The sequence below is a fragment of the Scomber scombrus genome, chromosome 4, assembly GCF_963691925.1.
Source record: "Scomber scombrus chromosome 4, fScoSco1.1, whole genome shotgun sequence".
In the NCBI taxonomy this organism is placed as follows: domain Eukaryota; kingdom Metazoa; phylum Chordata; class Actinopteri; order Scombriformes; family Scombridae; genus Scomber; species Scomber scombrus.
The window spans coordinates 20,591,788-20,603,186 of NC_084973.1; the positions used below are offsets into that span (position 1 = coordinate 20,591,788).

Below are 11,399 nucleotides of genomic sequence, written 5' to 3' on the forward strand. Positions count from 1 at the left end.
TATTATGGCCAATTAGGTCCTTTCAACTCTGGAGATAGTGCATGCATTTGCATTTATAAATTAAATGACTATACATGAAACAATGCATAAAAATATGAGAGTGTGTATATAATATAGAGTATGATAGAACACTGAAGAACATTGTGTAATAATGCTGTTTGAAGAGAGGGGGAGTGAAAAAAAAAACGAAGGGTGGGTCTCTGGTCGGTGTCCAGCATATTTCTGGGAGGTCCACACAGGCTGGACTGAGCTCATTCAGTTGTGGCGTAATGTAGGTTTTTCTAAGAAAGTGTACTGCAGTTGGACCCCCTTGAAAACGAGATGGTTCATTTCAAGGGGCTATCCATTAATACAATTTTAATTTAGTTCAGTTGAATATACACAGAAGGTTAAAGTTAATTATTTAGCATTAAAGACAACAGTAATCTGTACAGCTTCAACAGCTCGAGTATAAAAAAGCAGTAAACAACCTCAAATTCCAGTCAACCAGGTGAGCTTGTCTGTCTGCAAAAATAGGTCATGCAGTTCAGATCAGTGAATGAGCTTTTATGCGATAACTTAGGTCAAAGGCCAGTACAGTTTTAAAAATGCTGACTTTGTGGTTGAACAAAGAAATGCAAATGTAACCGACCACATGCAGCAGTTATACCAAGGAATATGGCCAGTAGAATATTATCAGAAAATGTTCTTAATGTATCATAAGTAAAAGTACTTGTTATGCACTTTGTTATATTATTATAGCACATTATATTGTTTGTTTCTATCACTAACAAATACACAAGAGAGTATTTTAATATTGTAGTTTATTGATGTGTAGCCAATTTTATTGTATCATACTATATTATACACAAGTGTAGACTTTATATAATAGCACCTTTCTCACATGCAACAATTCAAATGACAGACTATTAAAATATGTTATTTAATGAAAAATGTCCATCTGAAAAGTGACTAAAGCTGAATATAGCGGAGTAGATGGTACAATATTTCCCCCTGAAATGTAGTGGAGTGGAAGTATGTAATAATATCAAATGGAAATAGTAAAGTACAGGTACGTCAAAGGTGCGCATAAATCCAGTACTTGAGTAAATGCACTTAGTTACTTTCCACCACTGACAATAAGCCTAGGAAAATTATAGTATTTGCAGCATGTTGTTGTAAATACGTTAGAGAGGTGTTTGTTTATCTCCACTGTGATTTCTAGGCTGCATTTGTCGATGTTGTTGGGTTGGATTTGCCAATGTTGAAGGTGTTCCTGCATTGTGTCCACCCCCTCTGCATTTCTACATCATTTACTGAAGATGATAGGAACAGTTGCAGGTAATCCTGATTCCAGGAGTTTGGTCAGGAAAACTCAACCCATTCACTACTTTAGCAAAGTTGGCTCACTTGAAGGCATGATTTCACTCCTTGGGGTGCTTCTTGGTCCTGGAATATACCAGCAACATTGCAGCATGAAGGGAGCCCATATCAGTGTACAAACTGTATGTATAGGTACCAAAGTCTATAAACACCAGCTAATCAGTGCAGTGAGATGTAGCGTCTGTTGATATTGCACAGCATGACATTTGATAAAGAGTGTCCTGTCAGATCTATTTTATTTTATCACTCACTGTAAATGAGTCACTCATTTACAGTGTCTGGCAAGGTGCAAATGCACTTTTATCAGGGCACACTGACCTGCACAGGCTATAACCATGCACATCAGCCAGTTTCAAAAGATTGTAAATGATAAAATAAATTCACACTAGGCCAAACCAAATAACCTATGAAGTCATTAAGATTAAGGACCTGCAACTTATGTAAGAGAAAGGAGATAGCTTTCCTTGACTTCTTGATTTCGATACCTTCATCTGTGGCTGTTGTAAGCAGATGGACAGTATTTATATTTATATTAGACCTGTGCAAATATATAAACTATGAAGAATCTCTAGTGATGCCTTTGGCAGACAGACCTGGGGTCTGCAATCAGTAGCTAAGCCATTATGGTCTCAATATATAATGAAACCGTTCATAGTTCTGTTTTTGACAGGAACTTGGAGTCAACAGGGTCCCCCAAACAGTTAATCAGGCCATGCCATTGTTGTTGTCAGTTTTCAATGATAATTGAATGCACGTTCAAATGAAATACATGATTCATTTTCATAATAGTTTATCTTATTCTTAGTGTTGGGCAGTAACTATTTACATGTAACAGCTTTACGCAATTTAATTACAAAATAAATGTGACTGTTACTGAGAAAAAAATATGTAATTAAATTACGTGAAGCTTACGTAAAGATCCTTATGAAAATGTCGACTTTTGACTTTTTCATAAAATATCTTTATTTTATATTCCATAATCTACACAAAATCAATAGCCTACATTTTCAAATGAGAGATCAATCTTGCTTTATAAGAAATGATCTCCTTTATAAACCATGTCAGTATCCATTAATAACACCTGAACTTAGATTTAGCTGGGCTTAATGGATACACTTACCCTAACAGCTGGAAACATAATCAAAAATTAATCAAATGTGATAAGTAACATTATTTTGATGAAGTATTTTATATAGTTACATTGCTTATTACATTTAAATATTTTTTATGACACTTTCCGATGATAATTGAATTAAATACATGATTCATTTATTAATTATTATTTTTAAATAGTTTATTTTATTCATACTCCAGCAGACGTTGTCACTAAGCAACGCTCCCCGGCGTCCTTGAGTTCGCAAAGACTTCTGGGAATCCGAGGCCCAGGCGTCAGACCGCCCTTTTTGGAGCTACGAGAGCCAGAACAGTAGTACATGCGTCGAGGGAAATATTATCGCAAAACAACTTTATTGAGCAGCGTAACCGGACTTGAGGTATGCTTACCGGTGGGTTTTTAGCGCATATTTTGACCCACGGCGGTTTTTATCGGGCAATCTGTCTGGGAAAAGTGTATTTTAATGCGCGGTTTGATGACGTAATGTTGATTGTCAAACGCGAAATGGCGAGCATGCTAGGAGGCCCGTTACCTGCAACACTTTGGGGTCTTAGTGTGTTTATTTCGACCGTGTTACACTATGAGAACGATTAAATAGGCTTTATTTGTCCTGGTAAGTCGGGTCTTGTTTAAAACATTATCTTTCTCAGGGGTGTGAATGGCTCATTTAGTTCTTCTGTATGGGATTGCGTGCTTGCTAGGTAACGCTAAGCTAACGTAGCAGAGTAGAAAACTGCAGCTATATGTGTCGGGTCGTCAGATTTAGCAGGATCTTAGTTTGTATTTTTCGACTGTATATAGGAAACTCTGACAAGCGTAAGTGTCTATAGCAGTAAAGAGTTTCTCCTGGGCCTTGATTTCCTTGTTTTGTCCAGCCTTCTTACCCAGAAAAGCATGTTACAGCTTTTTTTATTTTATATATATATATATAATCAGTCAATTTATAAGGGAGTAATTAAGTCTTAGTGTAATCATGGTTTATAATTATTGCGTAGATGTAATTATACTAGCAGAACTTGGTGCATTTTGCTTGTAATTTACTACAAGTTTTGTGTGACACCTGAATTACTGCAGGTGTCAGTATGTGATTTGATACACTACATTGAATGTAGATTGTTTAATTTCTTGACACCGTTCAGAAATTATTTTTCATTTTTGATTTGAGTTTTGAGAATAAAACCCTTTTTTGTGCTGTGTTGCAAAATGAAATACCTATTCTCAATACTGTGTTTATTTGGGCGTGTTAGTAAAATATGACAAGGAGGACAAAACACTACAATTGTACTTGTTTATTCGGCTCACGTCACAATAGAAAAATGCTTACGCGTTTCAGCACAAAGCCTTCTTCAGGGTGTCTTTGTGTCTAAAAATGCAAAACATTGGGGAAGAAAACTGCAACCAGATTTTGTATAGGTAATAACTTTTCACTAATATTGTGAATTGCATCTGTTCATTGTAGAAAAAAGATTGGGTAAATAATGGCGGCTGAGGTGGATGGAGGCAGTGAGTTTCCAGCCCATTATAAAGTCATGATGGACAAACTTAACGAACAACGACAGTTGGACCAGTTCACCGACATTACCTTGATTGTGGATGGTAAGTAGACGTACTATGGAGGCCATTTATATGTCATCTTAGTGGAGTTGCTTAACTGTTTCGGTGTCTCTTTTCTCTAACAGGACACCAGTTCAGAGCCCATAAAGCAGTGTTGGCAGCATGCAGTCAGTTTTTCCACAAGTTCTTCCAGGATTTTACCCAAGAGCCACTGGTGGAGATCGAAGGTATTCTGTGTTTTGAAATTCTGAAAACAAGATCAATCAGATAGGTGCGTACAGTGAATACAGCACTTTATAACTAATGTGAAGCAAAGTGCTTCACTCATGTGTAAAGCACTTTATAACTTATGTTTTCAGACGTGCAATACAAACAAAGTTACTACTATTATTATTAAAAACATGTATTTGGAAGTGAAAACAATGGTGATGTTAAAGTTATTGCTCTAAATGTCTGTTGTTAATGTCCAATTAATCAGTTCTGACCTGCCGTAATAACCATAGTTGTGCACAAATTCACTTGTTCAAAGCCATAAATTATTCTAACAGACATTTTATGAACTTTCACTCAGGGCTGGGCAATATGACCAAAGTTTCATATCCTTATATAGATCATTTCCTATCCTGATAACAATACATATCCCGATATAGCACATCATAATACAATGAATAAATAATTGGTCCATTCAACCATTTTTAACTTAGTTCAGCCATGCATGTTTATGCAGCTACGCTAACTTGCAGTGTGGTGAACAATGCGCATGCATAGTAATCTCCACAACTGATCTACAACATTGATGCCTTTGGTGAGCGGCAGTGTACGCATGGGCGCTCAACGCTGTTTTGGATTGTTTTTTGTAGAGTGAGAGACATACTCAATAACGTCAGCTAGCACACCGTTGAAACAACAATTAGGATATCATAGAACATATATATTGCACAACCCTTCTTTCAGTACAGTTTGCAATTCCAAACCAGCAGTTTTAAGTTTAAATGGAAATTAATTTACGACATGTATGATTTTCTGAACGCCTGTGTTGCTTGCCCTACCTGTTTAAAAGACGTTTTCCCAGATCCCAGCAAATAAAGTAAAATATTACTATAATTGAAAAATAGTTTTATTGAGTTGCAATGTTTCAGTCCCTCAGACCTTCATCAGGGATATTATGGGCAGCATTTTCACACTGTAATATACAAACAAGAGCTGTCTCAATCTTTCATTGAGAGGACTTGAAAGATCATTGGCTAATTGATGAGCACCTGGGTTAATACTAATGATGTGCGTCACTTTTCTGCCAATAGAGTAAAATACAATAGAATAACAATACACTTATAATAAATATCAGTGGTCAAAAATATAAAATGGATGAAAGCTAGAAGTAAGACACTATAAACTAAATTGACTTTATTTTCTCAACATCAACTGCTAAAAATCTTCAGTTTGTGACATATTTTTCTGCCTCTATTAACATTGCATAGAACAATTTTTACTCACCACTGCTTCTTTTTCATACTCTGACAGGAGTGAGTAACATGGCCTTTCGCCAGTTGATGGAGTTCACATACACAGCTACACTAGCTATAGCTGGAGAAGAAGAGGCGTACGATGTTTGGAAGGCTGCTGAATACCTCCAGATGCAGGAAGCCATCAAGGCACTCAACAATAAGTGAGACTTTAAATCTGTCACTGCATCACTGCTCAAAAAAGCTAAATTGTTTCACTATCTGAGTTTAATTGAAGTCATATGTTAATGTTATCTGTGTTTTATGAGCTGGAAATGAATCGGTTGAGGATTATTAAGTATAAACTGCATATTGTCTTGCAGGATAAATGAGAATCCCTCACTGGCAACGAAGAACAAAGGTAAAAAGAGGAAGATTGCTGAGACATCTAATGTGATTACAGAAACCTTACCTTCAGTGGATGGGGAACAGGTTAGTATGTTCATGGTTGTCACAGTGATACAGAGGTAGTTCCTTGAAAAGCAGACGGTAGTGACTTGCTGCATTTTCCCCACCACTTCACCACCATCTATCCTTAGTATTATAGCCATCTAATGTATGAACTAAACTCAAGTGACCCTTACTTATTCCACAAGTTTAAGTATCAGCACTGAATATGTTCACTGTTGTCCAGGTGGAGATTGAGGTGATAGGGGAAGGTGCCATCGAAGTGGAGGAGTCAGGTCTGGAGGAGGTGGTTGATGCAGCAAAGAATGCCCAGGCTGCATCAGATGACTCTGCTTTGGCTCTGCTTGCTGACATAACCAGCAAGTATCAGCAAGGGGAACCTGCGCTACATGTCATCAAGAAGGGAGGAATAGAAGAGGTATATTGTCTTAAGTTTCATTCTCTTCCACATTATTGTATTTATACCATTTTCGAACAACAAGCAGCTATACTCAACACAGGTTGGACCCATTCAAATGTGTCACACTGCTTCTCACTGTTAGCAATGACTGCGGTATACAGCACAGTTCTGCACACATTACTGATTAACCACAGAATTATCAGTTTTCAGTTTTGCAAGTCAGGTAAATGTTGATATGGATTTGATATTAGTGTGCTGTATCTCTTCCTCATATTGTCATTGATGTTGTCAATGTTTGTTTTTAAGGACATATTCATAGTCTCATCTAAATAATATGAATGAAGGCAGATGTTACAGAAAATTGCAGCTAAATATATGCTTTAGCTTTTAGTACTGTGGTATTATATTAATTATAGGATTAGGCAATGGAATAATCATTTAATAACATGACAAAAATGATTAACTTAAGCCAGTAATGAAGAAATGTGACAATGCATTCAGTAATTAGTGTTTCCAAATGAACCTTCGGATGTCATAAAATAAACATCATAATTGACTTGTTTACAAAGTAAGAACATTGAAATCATTATGTGTGTTTAAAGTTAATCATCAGTTAATTTAATTGGCAAACTGTAGACATATAAGACTAAAAATTAAAAAGGATTAACCCTAAATGTTGCTATGTCTGTGTTTGTCCTCAGCAGGAGGTCGTGTATCAGGAAGAAACAGTGACTGCCTCCAAAGTGCTTGAGAATGTGGAAGTCGTAGAGGTCCAAATTTCCCAAGTGGACAATGTATTCCGCTGCAGCAAGTGTGACCGCAGCTTCAAGTTGTACTACCACCTCAAACAGCACTTGAAAACACACCTGGGAATGCTGGAAAAGCCCCATGTGTGCAACCACTGTGGCAAAGCCTACACGCGGGAGGGTGCCTTGAAGCAGCATATCAGCACGTTTCATTATGATGCTGAGGAGCTGTCTCGAAACCAGAAACCTCAAAAGAAGGTGCATGTTTGTGAATACTGTAAGAAGCACTTTGACCACTTTGGCCACTTTAAAGAGCACCTGCGGAAGCACACTGGTAAGAATGAAAAAATAAAGCTGTTTGTGTTAGGTTTGTTGATGCAACTCAACGTAGTACATTTCTAATCATGTATCATTGACCTATTTTTACAAATCTAGCACAGACATACATGCCTGTCTTTTTTCACTGTAGGGGAAAAGCCTTATGAGTGTCCAGATTGCCATGAGCGTTTCGCAAGAAACAGCACATTGAAGTGCCATATGGCAGCCTGTCAGAATGGGGCAGGAGCCAAGAAAGGACGCAAAAAGCTCTATGAATGCCAGGTACAGTGTTTCCAGAAACAAAGCTATTAAGCACTCCCCCGCCAATGAGGAGACCACATTTCAGTTAATTTTTCACAATGTTAATGTGTCATACTCATCTAATGCATTAAAACACAATTCATAGACATTTTTGATCTGTGCCTTTTTCAGTATGCAGACTAATGTATTGAAAAACGTACTAATACTTCATGTACATGTATGTCTCACAGTATATACTGTAACCAGCATCAAAGTCTTTACACCTGATACTGTTTTTAAAAAAATACATTCACTTGTTTATCAGATAACAAGAGTTATCTGACAATTATCTATAGAAGGGATGTCTCAATTAAGTATTTACACCTAATCTGAGTCATTTTAATATTGGATATACGCCTATACTTGGTGCCTATTTGATATTAATACTTTTCTATATTACACAGTTGCACAGGGCAAAAGTAGGCTTGTCCATTGCAGGCATAGTTAGCAAATTAGCTGCTCAGCTGCAGCACATTAAAGTACCTGCAAATATGGTTAGATGCTGGGGTGATCCTTGATTGTGCAATTCTAATAAAAAAGGCATGTTGACATTATGTTTGACTGAAAAAGGATGACCCAGTGATTTTAAGTTGGACTAAATTAAAAGTAGTACACTTGATCCACTATAGGCAAGGTGGGACAGGTAATAACTATAGCTATGTTGAGAAATTATAGCCTGCACAAGAACTTTCCATTAATGGTCTCCTGTATTATTGTCTACCAAGTGCAGTGGGTACAAGTAAATAAAGGAATGAAGTAAAGCTGCAAGTTGCTGCAAGATTAGTTATTAAATTAATAATATGATAGACAGAAAATTAATCTGCAGCTACTTTGGTCATTTATTATTGAAGTCATTTTGCAAGTTAATAAAATGCCTGATGATTGATGTGAGAATTTGTTGCTTTTCTTTGTCATACATTAGTAAATTGAACTTTTTGGAGGTTTTGGCTGCTGGAGTGACAAAACAAATGATAGCACTACAGGATATTGGGATCAGCATTTTTCACTGGGTTATAGCCCTCACAATTAATCTTCACTTCCTAGAATCTACTTAGGTTACCCAAAAGTAAAACTGCTGCCTGTCCTTTCTTTCCTCTGCACCCATTGCCAACTGTTTTCTCGTCCATCAGGTCTGCAGCAGTGTATTCAACAGCTGGGACCAGTTCAAAGACCACCTAGTGAGCCACACAGGGGTCAAGCCCAATCACTGCACCATGTGTGACTTGTGGTTCACCCACACCAAAGACCTGAAGGCCCATCTCAAAGATGTTCATTCCATCGAAGAGCTGGTCATCACCGACTCTGCTGCCACCGCGGCCCTCACCATAGCAACACAGAACATAGAGGGAACAGAAACGGTGCTGTTGGACGATGGAATCCAGGTGGAACATGTCACAGTGGAACCTGTAGATGTCATGGAGATGGGAGAAACCACAACGGTTGTGGTGGAGGACGGAGGGGTGGCTGAGATGTGTGAGGAGGATGTGGAGAGGTTAAAGCAGGCCGGCTTGCAGATTCAAGTGGTGCACGTTACAACAACTGAAGTTGACGGGCAGCAGGTGGTGAACTCTCAGGTGGAGGTAGAGGTGGAGGGTGAGACGGTGAACGTCGAGGAAGCAGAACAAACAGTAACTGTATGAAAATATGAAAATGACCCACAGGACAACTTCAGAATGGCTGCAGTGTCCTGTAGCTGACAACTTGTTTTTATTACAGACACCTGCATGTGGGACATAGCATGTCGCCTCAAATCCTGCTGTCTGCCATCACATTGAATAACTTTGGTCCCACCAGCCTCCCTCTATGAACTCTGAGATATGGACAGAGATATATATTTTTTGCTAATGATGCTTATTTATTTTAAAGCTCTTTGCCATCATATCACACATTTCAGATGACTCTTCAGTGCTTCAATCCAATTTCATATTTGTTTTTTTGTTCTATGATCTTTTTAATTTGGGTCACTTGCCAAGACAATTTGAATGAAAGAATGACATGTTCATGTTGTAACTTGTGTATCAGCTGATGAATTGTGCTGATTTCCCTCAGTGCTAATGCTACAGTTTTGTGCAAGCTTATTTTTCATATGGAGATTTGGTGTGTTGTTTTTTTTTAGAAAAAATATATGGAATAAACTTTGTTTCCAGAGTCGGTCTTGCATCCATCCACTTTGATGATCTTAAAATCATTTTGGTTGTGATATAAAGAAATTCAATGACTTTTTAAAATTGTTTATTTATTTATTTACACATTTAGTTTGTTTTCCTCAAACAAAATGATGCTTGTAATGTGGACCTTCATGCTCATGAACTAGGGATTTTAAAACAAGTAGTTGAAGATGTTTGCCACCTGTCCAAAAGGCTATCATCTGTGGTAGATAAAGCTTGTGAAGAATCACAAAAAGATGTCACATAAGAATCTTAATAGAGAGATGGCAAAAAGTTTTCATCTAAAAACCTGAAAGAAAGATCTGTGATACATAAGAAGTTTACAGAGTTTAATTTTACAGAATACATAGGCATTTGGATTGCTACTTCAGGATAACCTCTTGTATCATCCAGGTCGAGATGGAGATCCAGGCTTCTGCAACAGTGGAGCAAATCTCTTCTCCAGTTGCACACTTGTTTGTTGGGGAGATTTATCGCCAGCTGTCCCTTTCCTAGCTGTCTACAACTGTATCCTACCAAGTGCAGGGGTTGGAGAGGTACTTTGTCAGGATTTGGTGATAATTTAGCATATATGGGCAAACTTCATCATTCTGAGCCCTTTTAGGACTTCACTTCTTCAGTCTTGACCTTGGAGGTAGTGGATGATCATCTCAACTCACGGTCTCCATTATACTTGTGTGTACATTTATTCATTTCTGTACATCACAGACCTGTGCAAAGGGTACAGCTGCAAGCATAAAGTAAATGCGTGTGTATCTTTTTAACTTGGCGTCTCCAAGATCTGATTGTTCAGAATATAAATAAGAATGAACTCTTATGAACTGGATTTGATGAAGTTTTGACCCCTATAAATCCATCAAGTGATCATCCCTATATATTCTTAAATAGTTTGGTCGAAGTAAGCTTTTCATCACTTCAGGGCACTTCTGACTTTTTGTACTTGTACTTCATGTTCATGTATGTCTCACAGTATATACTGTAACCAGCATCAACGTCTTTACACCCGATACTGTTTTCTTTATACATTCACTTGTTTATCAGATAACAAGAGTTGCATCACAACTGCTGTGATTTAATTTCAGCTTGATTTTTTACCCCCTGACAATTATCTACAGTAGGGATGTCTCAATTAAGTATTTGCACCTAATCTAAGTCATTTTAATATTGGATATACTGTACGCCTATACTGGGTGCCTATTTGATATCAATATTTTCTGTATTGCACAGTTGCACAGGGCACAAGTGGGCGTGTCCATTGCAGGCATAGTTAGCAAATTAGCTGCTCAGCTGCAGCACATTAAAGTACCTGCAAATCCGGTTAGATTAAATCCATCAACAAGCGATCATCCCTATGTATTCTTAAATAGTTTGGTCGAAGTAGGCTTTTCATCACTTCAGGGCACTTTTTGGACACTTGGTCACTGCTGGTCCTCTGACCCTACCTTGACCCCATAGCGTGCTAATAGCCTGACCCGCGGCCATGGTGACAGACACAGGTTAAGTTACCAGGAGAGTCTTACACACTGG

At 37.8% G+C, this 11,399-nt stretch overlaps 1 protein-coding gene across 4 annotated transcripts; it reads left to right on the forward strand.

Annotated features, from left to right (window-relative positions):
* Positions 1-2,777: 2,777 nt before the first annotated feature.
* znf131 (zinc finger protein 131) lies at positions 2,778-9,821 on the forward strand. Of its 4 annotated transcripts, none has more exons than XM_062417413.1 (9): positions 2,778-2,855; positions 3,936-4,072; positions 4,156-4,257; positions 5,552-5,696; positions 5,856-5,964; positions 6,167-6,358; positions 7,042-7,420; positions 7,556-7,686; positions 8,835-9,821. In XM_062417413.1, the coding sequence occupies exons 2-9, from the start codon at positions 3,955-3,957 to the stop codon at positions 9,342-9,344; spliced, it is 1,686 nt and encodes a 561-aa protein (XP_062273397.1). In that variant the 5' UTR covers positions 2,778-2,855; positions 3,936-3,954; the 3' UTR covers positions 9,345-9,821. The 4 variants fall into 4 exon arrangements, with proteins under 4 accessions (XP_062273397.1, XP_062273398.1, XP_062273396.1 ...); XM_062417414.1 differs by having other exon boundaries at positions 2,779-2,867; XM_062417412.1 differs by lacking the exon at positions 2,778-2,855 and adding an exon at positions 2,984-3,089.
* Positions 9,822-11,399: the final 1,578 nt, after the last annotated feature.

Coding starts and splice junctions, on each gene's coding strand:
- znf131 (XM_062417413.1), top strand. CDS start 3,955: ATGGCGGCTGAGGTGGATGGAGGCAGTGAGTTTCCAGCCCATTATAAA. Junction 4,258..5,551: donor GCCACTGGTGGAGATCGAAG/GTATTCTGTGTT, acceptor ATACTCTGACAG/GAGTGAGTAACATGGCCTTT. Junction 7,687..8,834: donor AAAAGCTCTATGAATGCCAG/GTACAGTGTTTC, acceptor CTCGTCCATCAG/GTCTGCAGCAGTGTATTCAA.